General features: G+C 49.8%; 1 protein-coding gene across 4 annotated transcripts in view; it reads left to right on the top strand.

Moving 5' to 3' along the window:
• ZZEF1 (zinc finger ZZ-type and EF-hand domain containing 1) overlaps window positions 1-18,795 on the top strand; it is a 100,799-nt gene that overhangs the window by 67,420 nt on the left and 14,584 nt on the right. For all 4 annotated transcript variants that reach the window (XM_042965374.1, XM_042965372.1, XM_042965373.1 and 1 more), the window contains exons 34-44: window positions 198-336; window positions 1,807-1,972; window positions 2,514-2,776; window positions 3,661-3,821; window positions 6,946-7,078; window positions 8,380-8,519; window positions 9,050-9,327; window positions 9,976-10,150; window positions 10,713-10,845; window positions 15,331-15,524; window positions 17,206-17,325. In XM_042965374.1, coding sequence (XP_042821308.1) covers window positions 198-336; window positions 1,807-1,972; window positions 2,514-2,776; window positions 3,661-3,821; window positions 6,946-7,078; window positions 8,380-8,519; window positions 9,050-9,327; window positions 9,976-10,150; window positions 10,713-10,845; window positions 15,331-15,524; window positions 17,206-17,325 — 1,902 coding nt within the window. The remainder of the gene's footprint in view (window positions 1-197; window positions 337-1,806; window positions 1,973-2,513; window positions 2,777-3,660; window positions 3,822-6,945; window positions 7,079-8,379; window positions 8,520-9,049; window positions 9,328-9,975; window positions 10,151-10,712; window positions 10,846-15,330; window positions 15,525-17,205; window positions 17,326-18,795) is intronic.

Below are 18,795 nucleotides of genomic sequence, written 5' to 3'. Positions count from 1 at the left end.
CTTTGCCCGTCGGGGCTATCGTCAGTCTGTGTCGTCGCCAGAGGGGGTTCCTGAGTAGACGGCAGTCCCTCCGTCTTCTCTCCCTGGCACCTGCTGCAGGGCGGAGCACTCGCGAACCTCTCCCAGGACGACTGGGTTAATGGGCAGCGGCCACGTTGGGAAGTCCGTCGGCTAACTGCGTTGCCTTCACCTTACAGATGCACATGTTCATTGCCCGCTACTCTGAGCTGCTGCACGTGGACATCTCCTGCGACGGGTGTGACGAGATCGCGCCCTGGCACCGCTACCGGTGTCTGCAGTGCAGCGACATGGATCTCTGCACGACCTGCTTCCTAGGTACGCGCCGCGGTCCGAGCAGGCCGTGCCCAGAAGCGCTAGTCGTGCTGTTTTCCGTGACCGTGTCGGTTTTTCTCGCTCCCCTTGTGCTGAACAGAAAGACTGCCCGGGGAGTGCTCTGACTGGTTGGCAGGTAGGAGTCTCATCTCCTGGGTGAATGAGAAGCTCCAGAGCCGTGGCCTGACGGGCTTCCGGCTTCTGTCAAGCTGGGTGTAGTCGCTCAGTAAACACACAGGACCCACGAACGCACAGTCAGCTGAGTCTGCAGAACATTACTTTTCTCTCCAAATCATGCAGCGTGTCCAAGTGGTCGAGTACACAGAATCAGACCTCAGAAATCCTTGAATATGCCTGATGTGCAGGTGCTGAGGGAAAGCACATTGACATTCGTGGGCATCTGAGTGCTCTGTACACATGGCCCGGTCACAGAAGGTATAGCCCCGTCTTGGGAAGCGGCTACAGTTTTAGCAGGAGCTAAATGGGACATGCCTGCAGAATACATATCCCAGGACACGAATGCTGAGTTCCTGATGAGTGACCGAGTGTTCTGGCAAAGTTCAGAGGTCACAGTAATCGGTGTTGCAGGGGAGGCTCGTGAGGAAGTGTGAATTGTGGGTTGTGACTTCGTCTCTGAAGAAAGTCAGAGCTGGGCGATGTGAAGGTGGTGCATCACTGCCCAAAGCAGAACAAGTCCAGAGACAGAGGGGTGAGCACCTGTAGTGTGTCTAGAGTCTTTCCAGCTGAGTGACGGACCGAGGCAGGCGAGGCCCAGGCTGGGGCCCTGGGGTCATTGGCTGGCGTGTTGGAACAAACCTACAGACACTGGGGTGTTGACACAATCAGATCTCTCCTGGAGGGAGGTGGCTCTGGCCTTATAGGAGTTTCCCTTGGGGGCTCGGTCTCAGCAATGACCGAGGGTTGTTGCCTGGACCAGCTTCGTGGTGGGGGGAGCAGCAAGGGGTCAGATGTGAGGAGCGGTGAACAGGGTGTGCGATGGGGCACGGAGACCCACGGGATGCAAACGCTGCTTCTCACTCCCAGGGTTTGAGATTGTGGGGTCTGTTTCCCTGTGTGATGCTGGAACGAAAAAGTGAGAGCACAGACCCGAACACTTCTCAGTGCTTGTTAACGGGAATACACAGTAGATGGTTCATGTTTGTCAGAGGAGGGGGTCACACAGGAGACAGCTCGCAGATGGGTACGCGGTCTTGTTTCTGCCAGGTGGTGGTCACAATGGGAATTTGTAATACACTCGATCAGGCTCTGTGTGGCACCAGGAAAAGGGGGATTGATCCGTGGTACCACGGTTAAGAAGTTCTGTGCTGAATACTGTTGATGTGCTCGGAGCCACTGGGCGGAACAGCCTGGTGACTCCTGACATCCTGAGCGGTAACTCGGCAGAGCCCTGCTTCTAGATTGGTTTGTGTAAGAGCCCTTTGCCTGATCCGCCTCCCGCGGCTGTTTACCCAGGCGGGGTGAAGCCCGAGGGCCACGGAGATGACCACGAGATGGTCAGCATGGAGTTTACCTGTGACCAGTGCCAGGGTTTGATCATCGGCCGGAGGATGAATTGCAATGTGTGTGATGACTTTGATCTTTGCTACGGGTGCTATGCGGCGAAGAAATACTCCTATGGGTATGCCTCCTTTTTTTGTTTAACAGATTTCAAACGTGCCTACGAGTAAAGAGACCAGTACGCTGAATCCCCACATACCCATTACCCAGATTTAACAGTTAGGGAGATTTTGCTATGTGTGCTTAGCTTATTCCTTTTTGTTCTTTGTCAAAGTATTTTAAAACAAATCACTGATCTTAAATTATTTCCTTCATTCATACTCCACATCCATTCTAGAAATTATAAACATTTTTTCACGTTACCAAAATGATATCACACTTTGCAAATGTCACAAGAGGAATTCTGCATCAGCTAGTTTGCCTAGAGAGTCTTTTGCCAGGGAGGGGGTGAGGGGTTGTGAAATCCTAAAATGGTATTACAGTGTTTGTGTTGGTTCATTTTCCTGGGGAGAGGGCTCGTACCTGTCTTTATACTTTCCAGTTAGCACGGCCTTAGAGGTCACAACGCCCAGCAGTGACCGTGCACGCGCCCCCGCTGAGGCCCTGTTTCTCGCTTCGAGCCTCACAGAGGCCCGTAGGCCATAAATGTGTCTTCTTTGCAGCCATCTGCCCACCCACAGTGTCACGGCTCATCCGATGGTGACCATCCGGATCAGCGACCGGCAGAGGCTCATCCAGCCTTACATCCACAACTACGCCTGGCTGCTCTTTGCCGCGCTGGCTCTCTACAGCACCCACCTGGCCAGCGCAGAGGATGCGGGCGGTGAGAGGCTGGATTCCCGGGCCCGCAGCAGCGCCGCGGCCCTGCACAGCCAGTGCATGCAGCTTGTGGGGGACTGTCTGATGAAGGCTCACCAGGGAAAAGGTGATTGTCGCTCGTGCACCGAAACCAGACCAGCTCCCAGCTGCTTGTGCAGGAAAAGCCTCACTAGCAGTGAAATGCCGTGCTCGGTTAGAGGCAACCCCATCCACTTTTGCACGGGAGACGCTCACCCTGGTGTGGAGCCCATTCCAGACTCTCACATGCATTTGAGGAAGATTGTCACATTAAAACTCACTTAGTTCCTCTAAAGTATTTACACGAAGTTGAAAAAAAAAAAAAAGACACAAAACCTACCAATTGAAACTCGTACTGTCTGTGGATGAAGTAGCTAGTGTTTGGATCTACCAGACTTAACTTTGCCAAAGGAATAGTTTTTAGCCCGGAGCACACATCCACTTCACGCGACTGCGTTCTGGATGAGAGCACTTTGTAATTAAAGTCGTTCGCCTCATAAAATCTCTAGACGATTCTGACTTGACTGCGGAGTGCTAAGGAGAACATAGCGTGAATGTTACTTCTGACATGTTCCGGTCCTTTCACAGTAAGGGACTCCCTCTTCTAGAAAACGCTGAGGACATCAGACCTGTGTTGGGTGGCAGGGGGGCAACACCAGTGCTTTGGAGCCGTCTTGTTACCTGTTTGCCGGTGGGAGTTTAGAAATCTAGTTGTGTGGGGCAGTGGTTTCCTGGGTAGACAGTCCTGTTGTGTCTCCAGTCTTCTGCTGTTAGTGAAGCACAGGCCTTCTTCACCGTTGAGGCTTTTGGTGCCTGAGGTCAGGTGTGGGTGCCGGAGAGCTTTGTGCTCTGGTTTGCTCTGTGGAGAGCCCGGCCGTCTACTTCCGTAGAGGAGCAGTGACCGTTGGCGCCTGCGGGAATTAACCCTTGTTGTAAAATGTGTAACCATTCCCTTATTTGTTCCCCTCGTAGGTCTGAAAGCCCTAGCTCTTCTCGGGGTACTGCCAGATGGTGACGCTAGTCCTCAAAGTCAGGCCCCGCCCGTCGCTGTGCCCGCCCACACACCGGAGGAGGAGAGAGCGGTCCGGGTCGCTGAGGACCCGTCACACACAGGTCCTTCTCCGCACGACAGTGTACGTCACAGTTCGTCACTGTGCACCATGTTGGGTCGAGAGGGGGAGCCATTCTGAGCGGGGAGCAGAACAGAGAGGTTAAGGCCACAGACGCTCTTGACCCAGGTGTCCCGGGTTCCGGCCCCTGCCCTGTCCGATCCTGGGCACGTTACCACCACGTGTCCTCCACTTTCTCGTCTGTGAAGCGGGGTGAGAATAGTAATACCTGCTTCCTAGGGTTGTTCTGAGCATTTCCACACGTGACACAGTGAGCTGATGTGTGTAAAGTGCTGGAAAATTCTGTGTCAGTGTTAACGGCTCTTGTCGCCTGCTCTGGCGGGGTCCCGAGGCCGGAAGGTTCCGCGCCGAAAGGGACTTGTTCCTGCCCGTGGCGAGCCCTGTGCATAGGAAGCGGTGTTCACAGTCGGCCCGCAGGCAGGGAACACGATGTGCTCTCTGTGTGCCAGGTAGACACAGTGGTTCGCATACGTCTGTCTGAGTAGAGGGAGAGGCTTTCTGGATTCACTTGGAGCCAGTGATTGCGATCCGAAGGATGGTTTTGTGGAAAAGCACCGCATACCTTCTGTGATGCTGCCTCCGAAGCTTGAGCTGGTGCCGGGAGTGCCCTTGACTTTGCCTCGGGAGCTGCTCATGTTTCTGTCCTCTCTGTCATGCTCGCCAGTTCAAGGATCCCCCGTTTGATGGTTGTGGCTCACTGTGATCCCATTGTCCTTTAGAGGAAGACAAAAGTAAAGATGGCTGGTGAAAACTTGAGAGTTTTGTCAGCTTCACTCAGCCAGGGAGCCAGCACAAGACAGGCGACACAAGCTTCCGACCAGTCTCTGACGTGCTGACGTTTCTGACCACAAAACTCTGGGCAGCATGTCAACCACCCACAGATGGTGGTGGGGCAGAGAGGACGTGGTCAGCAGGGATAGCCTCCACCCTGAGCCCGGGGCAGTTGTGTCTTCCTGTGAGCTCCTAGCATCTCAGGACAGGCTGCCTTGAGCTCTCTGCTCCCTGTGGATCCTCCTGTTCCTTTATTTGCATCACAATGGCCTAGATGAATTTTTTTTATTCAGTGGATTAAACGCTGTTATTTTGGGGGAACCTAGCCAGCTCAGTCCGTAGAGCATGTGACTGTTGATCTCAGGGTTGTATATTCAAGCCCCACGTTGGGTGTAGAGCTTACTTAAAAATAAAATCTAGGGGCGCCTGGGTGGCTCCGTCGGTTGGGCAGCCGACCCAAGCCGAATGGGTTTCCAACCGCAGCCTGCACACTTAATACTGTGCGGCTGGTGTGCGTTATTCAGCGTCGCCGTGCTTCGGTTTCTGTCTGTGAGATGCAGGCACACGACAGTGCTCACCCAGAATGCTACCCTGCAGGTAAGGGCGCGAATATGGGCAGGGCGCGAGGGGCTCTACGGCCACACCGAAGTCACTACGCCTCAGTGCGGCTGTGGTGACATGGAGACTATTCGTTGGCAGTGCAAGCTGGCGGAGCTGCTCTGGAGCGCAGTACGGAGGTTCCTCAAAAAGTTCAAAGCAGGGGCGCCTGGGTGGCTCCGTCAGTTGGGCGTCTGACTTTGGCTCGCGTCATGATCTCACAGTCTGTGGGTTCGAGCCCCGCGTCGGGCTCTGGGCTGACAGCTCGGAGCCTGGAGCCTGCTTCAGATTCTGTGTCTCCCTCTCTCTCTCTCTCCCCCTTCCCTGCTTGCTCTCTGTCTCTCTCTCTCTCTCTCTCTCTGAAATAATAAACGTTAAAAAAAATTTAAATAAAATCTATGAAATACATTACTTTTCATTACACGTCTTGATGCTCAGATTGTCCCATGTTTGGCCCGTGGAAGCTCCTTCCTGCTGGCCTCTGTATCCTTCCGATGTGTCTTTTTCTTTGAGCACTTCCTTAATTTTTGTTGCAGAAAGGTGTTTCAGGCTCTTCTTAGAGGCTTTCCCTGGCCCAGGGGAAAAGGCCTAAGGAAACACCGGTCGAGGGCTGTCACCCTACCGGTCTAGGCAGCTCACTGCCTGACTCTTGAGCCCAGGAAAGCCTCGCGGCTCCAGCAAGAGCCCCCTTAACCAGGCTCCTTGCCAAAATAAAAATCTCAGAAATGTAAGCTCAGTGTTCTAGAAGGACACTTTCTTTTTTTCTTTTTCCCAAGAGGACTTTCTGTAAGTGGCTTCTAAAAGCTAAGTAGGATGGGGGCACCTGAGTGGCTCAGATGGTTAAGCATCCGACTCTTGACTTCAGCTCAGGTCATGATCTCGCGGTTTGTGAGATTGAGGCCTGAGTCAGACTCGGCTGACGGCGTGGAGTCTGGGATTCTGCCTTCTTCCCTCTCTGACCGCCCCCCCCCCCCCCACACACACACTTGCTCTCTATCTCTCTCTCAAAATACATAAAAATAAACTTACAAAAAAAGCTAAGTAGAATGTACTCAAGGTTTGTACTATGGCCATTGCTAATGGAACTGTGGGCTCTGATGCAAGGGCGTTTGGGGGATGGGTTGCAGTGATGGCTGTTTTATTTATTTATTTATTTTTTAATTTTTTTTTTTTTCAACGTTTATTTTATTTTTGGGACAGAGAGAGACAGAGCATGAACGGGGGAGGGACAGAGAGAGAGGGAGACACAGAATCGGAAACAGGCTCCAGGCTCCGAGCCATCAGCCCAGAGCCCGACGCGGGGCTCGAACTCACGGACCGCGAGATCGTGACCTGGCTGAAGTCGGACGCTTAACCGACTGCGCCACCCAGGCGCCCCAGTGATGGCTGTTTTAATTAGAGCACAGGTTTATCGTCAGAAATGAGGCACATTTTATTAAGGAATTTAAAAGTATTTCAGTCCATAAAGACTGGCTAGCGATTTTAAAAATTGAATCGTATTACAACATTAATGAGCAGACTTAAAAAAAATTCTTTGAAGCAGGGGAGGGGCAGAGGGAGACACAGAGAGAGAGGATCCCATGCAGGCTGCACACACAGCACAGAGCCCGACACGGGGATCAATCCCACAACCGTGAGATCATGACCTGAGCTGAGATCAAGAGTCGGACGGACACTCAACCTTCTGAGCCGCCCAGGCACCCCGAATGAGTAAACTTCTATTATAAGAAACTTCCGTTCCTTTGCGTTTTGTTTTCAGGGAAAGAGAGATGGTCACAAGAAGGTCAGACCTTTCGACTGCAAGCAGAGGAGTAAGGAGGACGAAGGTGCATCTTTGATGAAGGATCCCGCACGCCAGACTCAAGTTTCAGACTCACCTGCAGGGCTTCCAGGTGAAGATTCTTCGGTCATGACCTTGATCTCTTTTACCTGAAATGCACACAGACCCATCCCTCGGCTGTTTGTTGCACACGGTTTCAAACTGGCTAGCAACCAAGGGCGCGCGGTTTCTCGTTTTGTATTGGACGGTACTGCTAACACTTTGCCTGCTTTCCTCCTTTGTTACTCCCTAATTCCGGAGGGCCTTCCGTGTGCCAAGCCCTGTGCTAGACTGTGGGGATGCGACAGGGACCAAGTCAGACAGACACGCAGGTCCCTGCCGCGGTGCTTGCGGTCTGGGAGGGTGTCGAGCACGGTGCGGTGACGGTAATTGGAAGCGAGACGTGGCTCTGTCCAGAAGAGAGGTGTGAGCGGTGGCGACCGGTGTCTGACCGGAACGACCGCATCCACAGGAAGCCTTGTAAAGGTCAGGCTGCGAGGGACCTCAGCCGTGCTAGGACCTGCTGTGGGGAGAGACTTGGAGGGCAGGCGGGACAGTAGCAGGTCAGGCCCCAGAGTGGGAGCCCCCGGGCGACTGCAGGGGAGCGTCCCGCCGGCAGACGGGCGTGGGTGGAGGAGAGCCCTAGGGGTTGCCGTGTCCTCTACTGAGGAGGGCCTCGGCCGACTGCCCGGGGCTGGCAGCAACAGGGTCGGAGCTGCGCTCCCAGAAGATTGATGAGCCCAGAGATGGAGGTGCGTGCTGTGGGCTGCAGAGCCTCCTCGTCGGGGCGGCCCGGGCGGGGGGGGGGGGGGGGCAGCGTGTGTCTCCCTAGCCTGCTCCGTGATGGAGGCAGGAGGCAGGAGGCACCGGGCATCCTGCCCCGTCCGTGGGGCCAGCCCTCAGCAGGGGCCGATGGGCGTCTTCGCGGTGCAGCCGGCTGACACTCCTCATTGGCCCAGGCCCTCTTTGGTCTGCACAAGTGCCAGCGTCCCGGTCCACATACAGAGTATTTATCCATCAAGCGTCCTCTGGGCACCTGCTATGCTCGAGAGACATCTCTAGGTACTTGTGACACATCACTGAAGGACAGTAAAAATCTAGAAGGGAACACATAATAAATACCAGCGATTTGGTTTGTTGAAAGGTAACCAGTTAGCATGAGCACAGACTAGCAGGGTCAGGGGAACGGCGACTGCCGAGGCTGGGTGCCCTGTGTTTTAGTAGGGCAGTCGGGGGGGCCCCCTGGAGCAGGACGTGTTCAGCAAAGTCCAAGTTCCGTTCTCTTTCGGCTCAGGGACAGTGCGGCAGCTTACTTGCTGCTTGTACGTGCACAGAACCTGGCAAGACCTGAAAGTTTGATGTTTTACAACTCAGATGCTGACACTTCAGTCGTGTCCTCTCAGAAGCCCATCGAGGAAAAGGCAGTTACTCCCAGCCCGGAGCAGGTGTTTGCTGAGTGTTCCCAGAAGAGGATTTTGGGATTGCTGGCAGCCATGTTACCTCCCTTAAAGTTGGTAAGAGACAGTGGTACTTTCTTTTCTGGAAGAGGGGTGGTAGTTTTGTGGGAGAGACCACCTGTTACTAGCAGTCATCTGTGTGTCCCTGAGAGTAGCATAGTAAGTTCGAAGTGGGATTGTAAGAGGATACCTGAAGGGGCATCTGGTGGCTCAGTCAGTTAAGCGTCCGACTTTGGCTGGGCTCGTGATCTCACGGTTCATGAGTTCCAGCCCCACGCGTCGGGTTAACTGCTGTCAGCACAGGGCCCTCTTTGGATCTTCTGTCCCCTTCTCTCTCCGCCCTTCCCCCGCTGGTGCTCTCGTGCTCTCTCTCTCTCTCAAAATAAATAAATAAACTTAAAAAAAAAAGAAAAAAGATGATACCCGAGAATGTCTTTTCTCGCCTGGTTGTGCGTAGCTGTTGAGGAAAGATACCGCACGGCCCCTGTGTGCTAGCCGGGTGTACCTAGGACGTGAGGGGTACAGTGTGCAGTTGATGAGGTTACATGGGCTCCGTGTTGAGTAGGTGTTTCTCCTTCTCTTGGCAGGACCCCGCGGTCCCCGTGATAGACCTGGAGCGTGCCCTCCCACTCATGTTTCAGGTTGTCATCTCGAACGCAGGCCACCTGAACGAAACCTACCACCTCACGCTGGGTCTTCTCGGCCAGTTAATCACCCGCCTTTTACCAGCAGAGGTGGATGCTGCCGTGGTGAAGGTCCTCTCCGCCAAGCACACCTTGTTTGCGGCGGGGGACAGTTCCGTCGTGCCAGATGGCTGGAAGACCACCCACCTGCTCTTCAGCCTGGGAGCCGTGTGTCTGGACAGGTAGCCCCCCGCACCCTGTCCCACCTTGCCGTCCATTTCCTTAAGTGCGTGGTCCGGCCCTCGATTCACTCCCGTGTGCTGTTGTCCAGGCATCTCTTGTGAGAATAAAATTAGTTTGATTGGAAATAGTGTCACCTGACATTCAAATTGTCCTCAAAACCCACATTAAAACAGCTGTGTGGTCGGGGCGCTGTCTGCTGATTCAACTTTCTGATGATATATACATTCTGGTTGTTTTTCCCTGGCAGCAGTGAGTGTGGGCTTGGAGGTTGAAGCAAATAGGTCAGTTTTTACTGTAAAAGTAACAGTCACAATTCCAAATTTGGAAAACAGGAAAGGAGAAAAAAATCACCCCAGCCGCACCATCTTCATGCACCTGGCACTGACTCAATAGATTTCCTTCTGAGCTCTTTTTTTCTGTGTGTGAACGTGAGTGCACAAGTGCGCTTGGACGTGTGACTGTTTGTGCGGAGTTTTTTTAAACGTGGCCGTAGGCTGAGCGCGTAGGTAACAGAGGGGTCGTTCGGGTCGCTTAAACTAACGGGCGAGTGGCTCTCGGGCAGGCGGCTGCACCCGCCGCGGAGTGTCGTGAGCTCTGCTGAGTTGACTTCAGAGCCTGCACCACCTAACGGAGCTCTCGCCTTCCAGCCGGGTGGGCTTGGACTGGGCCTGCTCCATGGCGGAGATCCTGCGGTCCCTCAGCGGTGCCCCCCTGTGGCGCGACGTCATCGCCACCTTCACGGACCACTGCATCAAGCAGCTGCCGTTCCAGCTGAAGCACACCAACATCTTCACCCTGCTTGTGCTGGTTGGCATCCCCCAGGTACGCGTCTTTGGAGGCTGGGCCACGTCTTCCCACCCTCCGCCCGCACGGCAGGGTCTCTGCAGCATGTGTCTTGGGGGGTTTCCTCCCTTCAGGTAGATGATTTGCATGTACAGGATTGCTGGGTTTTCAAGATTATGGGATGGTCCGTTCTACTGCGTTTTTAACAGGTTAGGCATTTGACTCTTTTGTTAGCCAGTAGCTGGCTTTGACTACTAGCAGGTAACTCATCGGTGAAGTTACAGAGAACCTCAGGGTAGCTGTCTCTTGGGTGGGCACTGACCTTGATCTTTCTGATCCTCACGGCTTGCAGTTGGTTGGGACAAAGGGGACTGTGAAACGTGACTTCCTCCAGCAAGCATGTAAACCACTTCTGTGCCGGGCCCTGGACGTAGGAGAGCCCGTCCTTGAGGACTTGCTGGCGTAGGAGAGCCCGTCCTTGAGGACTTGCTGGCGTCGGGGGCACCAGCAGGGAGGCGGGGACGGGGCTGGTGTTGGGCTATGGGCCTGTACCTGTCTCCGTGTGCTTCTGAGTTGCCTCTTGGTCTCTGTCCTGCTCTAGGTCCTCTGTGTGGGAACTCGCTGTGTGTATGTGGATAATGCCAATGAGCCCCATGACGTGATCATCCTGAAGCACTTCACTGAGAAGAACAGGGCTGTCGTCGTCGATGTCAAAACCCGGAAGAGGAAAACAGGTGCCAAGCGTAATTGCTTTTTCTAAGAATGAAAGGAAGTTGTCCAACCTCTGCATACTCTGAAATTCGTAGAGATACCTTGGTTCTTACCCTTGCATATGTTTTTCTTAAAAAACAAGTTGTGAGTCTCTGAGCTTCTTTTTCTTCATCTCTGAAGAGATGTGGTTGAGTTAGGGTAAAAAAATTTTTAAGTCTGTTGATTTTATTTGAGAGAGACAGAGAATGCAAGTAGGGGAGAAGCAGAGAGAGGGAATCCTAAGCAGGCTCTGCATGATTGGAGTGCAGAGCTGACACGGGGCTCGAACTCACGAAACTGTGAGGTCATGACCTGAGCCGGAATCGAGTCAGGCACTTAACTGACTGAACCACCCAGGCGCCCCAAATTAGGGTAAATTTGAAGGCCCTTGCCATGCTGTTATTTTGTAGATATGGCTCTGTGCTTTTGGTGGGACACGTTTAGGTTCTGAACATGTAATTTTTCCATTTGCCAGTGTTCTTGCTTTTCTAGTGGGTAATTTAAATAGATTGTGGAGTCAGATGTCTAAATGAGTGTGAAATAACTTTGAATCAGTATGTTGACATTCAGGTCGCTTTCCATTTTGCTCCATCAGTAGAAGAGTGGAAGTGTATCACGAGTCACCTTTGACTTAGTTTGCCGAACCCTAAACAGCCTACGAACTCTGGAGTATTGTAACCACTGTGTGCCCAGTTCTGCTTCTGAAGTAATATGCTTTCTCATTCAGCTTCAGCATCAGGCCCTGGCTGTGCTTTTGTGTGTGGTGTGAGGTAAAGGTCAAGGTTCTCGTTCTTTCTCCTTTGTTTTTCTTTTTTGCATATCAACATCCAGTTGTTTTAGGACCATTTGTTTAACAGACTTCTTTCCATTGAATTATTCTGACACCTTTGTTGGAGATTAGTTGACCCACGTGTGTGTGTCCATTTATCGTGTGTGTGTCCATTTATCGGTTCTGTCTTATTCCATTAATCTATGTATCCGGCCTTACTCGAATACCGCATTCTCATGACTATTGTAGATTTATGCTAAGCCTCGAAATCAGGTCCTCCGGCTTTGTTATTCTTTTGTCAGCATTGCTCCCGGTAGTGTAGTTCCTTTGCCTTTCTGTATAAATTCTAGATTCAACTTGTTAGTTTCTCTTAAATAACCGCTGAATCTGCATATCCATTTGGGGAGAACTGACATCTTAACGTGACCCATGAGTACTGTATACCTCTCCATTTATCTAGGGAATAAATTGAGGTCTCTAATTGCCCTTCATCTGGCACAGCTGACTTCTCTCACTCCTGATTTTGATAATTTGTGTCTTCTCTTGTTTGTTTCCTAGAGTGTCTCGTCAGAGCTTGATCGATGTTATTTGATCTTTGCAAAGGACTAACTTTTGGTTTCGTTGATTTTTTTGTTGTTATTTTTCTGTTTTCTGCTTCATTGATTTCTGTCTTTGTCATTATTAATTTCCTACTTCTTCTTGCTTCGGGTTTAAATTGCTACTTTTTTTTCTTGCTCTAATTTTTTTTTTCTTTCTCTAATTTCTTAGGGTGGAAGCCTAAATCACTGATTAGAAATTTTTGTTATTTTTTGGTAGCGGCATTGTAAATGCTATGAATTTTCCTCTAGGTATAGCGTTAGCTGCATCCATAGTTTTTTATATAATTTATATTATTTTCATTCAGGCCATTACAATAGAATATTTTCTACTTATCTTATGAGTGTTTATTTATGGATTGTTTAAGCACTTATTGTTGAATTTACAAATATTTGGGGGATATTCCAGAAATCTTTGGTATTGATTTCAAGTTTAATTCTCTTGGCATCAGTGAACATACTTTGAATTATTTCAGTCCTGTTAAGATTATTGAAACTTGTTTTACGGTCCTGAATTTGATCTGTTTTGAATCAGGTTCCATGTGCACTTGAAGAGAAACCTATGCTGTTCTGTAGATGTCTTTTTTAAGTGAAGTTAGTTGATAATGTTGTTCAAGCCTTCCATGCTCTTACTGAATTTCTGTCTGTTCTAATGATTACTGAGAGGAATGTTAAGGTCTCCAACTGTAATTGTGTATATGTCTGTTTCTCAATTCAGTACGAAATGTCCCTTTTTTTGAAAAATTTTTTAATGTTTATCTTATTTTTGAAGGGGAGAGAGACAGAGCGTGAGCAGGAGAGGGGCAGAGAGAGAGGGAGACACAGAATCTGAAGCAGGCTCCAGGCTCTGAGCTGTCAGCACAGAACCCGATGTGGGGCTCGAACCCACGAGCCATGGAGCCAAAGTTAGAAGCTTAACTGGCTAAGCCACCCAGGTGCCCCATGAAATGTCCCCTTTTCATCTCTAATATTCCTTGTTCAGAAATTGACTTTAATGTTGATGTAGCCTCTCTAGCTTTTGTTTTATTCAAAACATTTGCATGGTGTGTATGTCCCATCCTCTCACTTAACCTGCCTGTGTCTTTAGTGGATTTCTTGTAGATAGCATGTAGTAGATAGCATGTATGTAGATAGCATGTAGTAGAATTTTCTTTTTAATACACTCTGACAATCTCTGCTTTTTAATTGGGATGTTTAGATGATTTACATTTAATGTAGTTATCAAGATGATGGAGTTTAAATCTACTATTTTCTTGATTGTTTTATGTTTGTCTCATTTGTTGTTCCTTTTTTTTCCCCCACTTCTCTGCCTTATTTTGGATTGAGGGTTTTGTTTTTGTTTTTGTTTCTTAATGACTCCATCTTATTTTCAGAATTGGCTTTTAACTATCTCTTAATTTTTTCACTGGTTATTCCAGAGTTTGCTATAGGTTACTTGCAGCACCTGGTGGCTCAGTCAGTTAAGCGTCTGACTTGAGCTCAGGTCATGATCTCATGGTTCGGTTCATGAGTTCGAGCCCCCCATTGAGCTCCCTGCTGTCAGCACTGAGCCTGCTTTGGATCTCTGTCCCCCCTCTCTCTGCTCCTCCCTCACTCGTGCCCTTTCTCTCTCTCTCTCTCTCTCTCTCTCTCTTTCTCTCTCTCTCTCAAAAATAAACATTAAAAAAAGTTGTTAATAAAATGAGAAAATAATATCTTTTATATTTATTTACATATGCATTTACCATCTCCGGTGCTGTTCATTCCTTTGTGTAGGTTTGGGTATCTATCTGGTATCATTTTTCTTTGGCCTGAAAACAACATTTCTTGAACGTCAGGTCTGCTGCTACAGAATTTTTGTTTTGGTTTGTCCTACCAAGCCAAAGAAATATTTATTTTGACTTTATTCTTGAGAGATAATTTTGCTGCATAAAAATTTCTAGGCTGAGAATTTTTTTTTAATACTTTGTAGTTATTGATCCATCGTCTTCTGGCTTGCATAGTGTTTGCCACAAAGTCTGTGGTAATTCTTTGTTACTCTTCAAATATCTTTTCTCTAGGGCCGCTTTTACGATTTTTCTCTTAACCACTGGTTTTTAGCATTTTGATTATAATGTGCCTTGACATGATTTTTTTTGTTTCTTCTGCCTGGGGATTTAATGAGCTCTTTGATCTGTGGATTTAAAGTTTCCATCAAATTCAGAAAAATTTTCATCATTATGTCTTGAAATAATTGTTCCCACCCCACCCCCACACCCCCAACTAGGATACTTCCACTCTCACTGGTGGGAAGACACAATATTCCCAGGTCTGTGTGAGCTCCAAGAATTGTTCATCCTACTGCTTTTTGGTAGTTCTTTCATAGAACTGGGTGGTTTCCTATCTAGGAAGTTTGCTCTCGACTTCACGCAGATCATACTTCCAGAGACTCACGAGGAAGCTTCTGTGGCTTTTCTAGACAGGTCTCCCATACCCTCTCTGTCTCTGTGCCTCTCTCTTCTTCATGATATTCTGCCCCCAAAATTCTAGCTACCTTGACTTTCCTGAACTCTGACCTCTTTCTCATCAGTTCATTGAGACTGCGGGACTCTGCTTGGATTTCCAGCATCTGTTCTGCAGCCTGTAAATTGTCTCCAGAAAGCCAGGCTGTTGGAAGACTCCCCTGGTTTATGTCTCGTCTATCAGGGATCATAGTCCTTTACTGCTTGTTGCCTCGTGTCTGCAAACCATTGTCTGTGATTTTTTTTTTTTTTTTTTTACATTCTGGTTGCTTAAGATAGGAGAGTAGATTCAGCCTGTCTTAGTTTTGTCTGGGAGTGGAAGTCCCTTCTGTGTACTGTATTAAGTTCCTTTAGCACTTTTGGAGACAGCCTGTGTGTGCACAGTAGTAGGAACGTAAATTGTCTCTCCCAGTTGCTCGATGGATAGGTGGCCCAGTGCCATTTTTGTGCTCACCTGCAAGCCAGCCTTAATTATGACGGCTAAATTGAAGCCAGGGAGATTATGTTCTGGGGCCTGCTGCTCTTACTTCAGTAAAGGTGTGTTACTAGGGAAGAGACCTTGCTGCAGGAAGCACTGACCAGACTTTTGTGCCTTTTGTCTTCCTGCCTGACATCACCCTCCAGTGAAGGACTACCAGCTGGTCCAGAAAGGACAGGAACGCAACGACTGTCAGGCCCAGCTGAGCCAGTACTCCCAGCACTTTGCCTTTATCGCCAGTCACCTCCTGCAAACCAGCATGGAGAGCCATTGTCCTGAGGCAGTGGAGGCAACTTGGGTCCTGTCCCTGGCCCTCAAAGGACTGTATAAGACACTGAAGGTAATGGCGAGCTTCTCCCATTTGCTAATGAGTCTGGCTGTGATTTAACATCTGCGGGGCATTTACATCAAGGAAATGCCATCTGATTTCGATAGATGGTTAACCTAGGATCTTGATTATTTTTAGGAACGTATGGGGTCTTGCAAAAGGATAACTCGAAGGGAAAAACAGGTTTTTCCCAGTAGTTGGTTCTTTGTATTTTTTCAGTACTGTTTCCCAGAACCAGGTATTTGCCTAATGAGCACATAACCTTTGAAGATGGGAAGAAACTAGACCAAACCGTTTCTCTCTTCCCTCTGAACCACAGCTCCTCCGGCCCATCAAAGGACAAGAGGAAGGGGAGAGGACCAGCCTCCTACGGGACTTTGAGTGATAGGCTTGGTGGTTGGGGTGGAAGGAGGGAGACATGTGAGGATATTACCCCTGGGTGGTAACAGGGGTGCAGATGAGAAGCCTTGACTTGTAGGGAACATGGTTCTTCTGTTCTGCCACCTGAGGGGCCTGACAGGGGGAAGGAGCGTTTTTAGGACCCTACCTCCCCACAGAAATAGCCGTGAAGGAAGGGTTTCGTTTTAAAAGTTTGTGAGTGCCTGGACTTTGGCAGAATTGCCCAGGGGACCACAGAAGGCCCCAGCAGCCCCGGGAGCCAGCCCTGAGGGGCTTCCAGCTGCAGCCCAGCCCTGAGTGCTTGTAGGGGGGGGATGGAGGCCATGCATGATGTTTGTTGACTCCACGGCATTTGTCACGGTCTGAAAGAGAGAATAAACTTCCTGAAGGCAAAGACCATTTCTTTTTTTTTTTTTTTTTTTTTAATGTTTATTTATTTTTGAGAGAGAGAGACAGAGACATTGTGAGGTGGGGAGGGGCAGAGAGCGGGAGACACAGAATCCAAAGCAGGCTCCAGGCTCCGAGCTGTCAGCACAGAGCCTGCCCGACACAGGGCTCGAACTCACAGACTGTGAGATCATGACCTGAGCCGAAGTTGGACGCTTAACCGACTGTGCCATCCAGGTGCCCCAAGGCATAGACCATTTCTGTCTCTGACTCCCAGTTTTCACAAGTATTGTTGAGCACCGAGAGCCATGTAGCACTGAACTTGAGAAAAGGTGGAGCTTACAGCCCAGCCTGCAAGACAGACAACACGGAGCCTGCAGGGAAAAGTACCACGAGTCAGAGCGAGCCTTTCTGCGGAGGCGAAATTCGAGGTGGTAGAGAGGGAGTCTGGGCAGAGCGATGTGTGCGGGGGGAGCTGCAGACGCCAGGCCCAGGAACAGGTGTGGTTGTCAACAGAAGCAGCGCCTCCAGGCCTTCCGGGTCGTGCCCGAGAGGGAAGCGAGACCAGAGAAACGGGCAGAGAGTCCACGGTGCCCCGTCCGCCCTGACTGCCACGGGTCGGGACTTCGACTTTCGTCTGAAGACACTGGGAAGGTTTGGGAAGGCAGAGCGCAGGAGAGGGCCGTGAAGCCCCTGCCCTTAGCATGGGACGTGGCACACGGCGTGTCCTGGGCTTCAGAAGTGCTTGTGGAGGGCGCACTGGGGACAGAGCGGACAGACTCTGGTTAGGGCTGAGGTTCAGAGTCTCATCCTTCCTGCCGATTCTGGAATCTTCCTGACACGGTGGGCTCTGAGATAGGCGGTCCCCTCCCCACACCAGCTGCAGGTCACCCCTTCTGTGTGGCAGGCTCACGGTTTCGAAGAGACCCATGCAACCTTCCTTCAGACGGATTTGCTGAAGCTGCTGGTGAAAAAGTGCAGCAAAGGAACTGGTTTCAGTAAAACGTGGCTCCTCCGGGATCTAGAGGTAAGGGGTGGGTGTGCCTCCCGCCACCACCGCCACCTGGTGCAGGTGCAGGCTGCCCACCCGCGAGTGAATACGGGGCTAGCCCAGCGCGTGCTCATTCTGTACAGTGGTTGGACCACGTCTTCCGTTTGTGTCCCTGTTGGAAACAGGGACTGTGACACCTGCCCTCCGTGTCAGGGAGGACGAGTTTGATGTCTGTTCAGAGAACACTGGAGAAGTATTCTACGGAAACATGCGGTTGGCCCTTTATCATGGCGATAAAGTGTTTCCTTGGATCATTATTTCCCTTTGAAGCCCCTTTGAGCTAAAATCAGTTTCTGAGTTTGTCCTTGGTTATGTTTATTTTATGTAGGATTTAGTCAATGATTTTCATCTGATTACTATTCCTTGTAGGCCTTAGGTTTTTCTTAGTGGAATTACTGTGGTTCTCTGTGGAGTTTCTGGACCAACTGCTTCAGGTCCAAGATGAGCTGCTGCTGTGTGGGAGTTGGTCAGCCACCCGTCTCCATCACACAGGCCTGAGCATGAGGACACAGCTCTCAGGTCCCACGAGAGGGTTTGCTTCGGTTGCAGGAAAATGTGCCAAAGCATAGTAATGGGGATAATCTGGAAAGCATCTGGGCTCGCAATCTGAGGAAACATTTGAAATTAAAAAAAAAATTTTTAATGTTTATTTATTTTTGAGAGAGAGAGAGTGGGGGAGACGCACAATCGGAAGCAGGCTCCAGGCTCTGAGCCGTCAGCACAGAGCCCGACGCGGGGCTCGAACTTACGAACTGTGAGATCATGACCTGAGCTGCAGTCGGAGGCTTAACCAACCGAGCCGCCCAGGCGCCCCTAAAATTTTCTTATTCTTCAAATAATAGAACCACATTGCAGAAAATTCGAACTATAGGAAAGGAAGAAAAACTTTCAAATTTCGCCTCACACACACAGCTCCTGTTAATATTTTATGTATGTCCTTATTCTAGTTGTTTTCTTTTTTTTAAATTCTTTCTTTAATATATTTTTTTAACACGAAATTTATTGTCAGATTGGTTTCCCTAGTTGTTTTCTTCTGCATCCGTGTTACATGTACAGCCTCGAATGCAGGGTGTGCGTGCAGTGGCCACTCCCTTGGTCACTAGACAGTTTTCCATGTTTAATGGCTACAAGTGAAACACGAAGGCAGGTTCCAGCCTCATTGACCATAACATGAGTGTAACTTCTTGCACATTTTATGTTATTCCTAAGGCGAGTTATTGGCTGGGTTAAAGGCAGTAGATGTTTTTATAGCTCTTTACCATTCAGCAAAATGAGTTCCAAATACCAATCTGCATCGTTAGCAGCAAAGTTAATAAACACAAAGGTCCCTCGTAGTTTTAGTTATTAGCATTTCTTTGATTACAGGTACAACTGAACACGTTTTCATGTTTTTCTTTTTTTACTCGTTTCACATTCTTTTTGTGAATCCGTACATCTTTTATAAAG

The sequence above is a fragment of the Panthera tigris genome, chromosome E1, assembly GCF_018350195.1.
Source record: "Panthera tigris isolate Pti1 chromosome E1, P.tigris_Pti1_mat1.1, whole genome shotgun sequence".
Classification (NCBI taxonomy): domain Eukaryota; kingdom Metazoa; phylum Chordata; class Mammalia; order Carnivora; family Felidae; genus Panthera; species Panthera tigris.
This window is presented reverse-complemented; position numbering and strand designations above follow the sequence as displayed.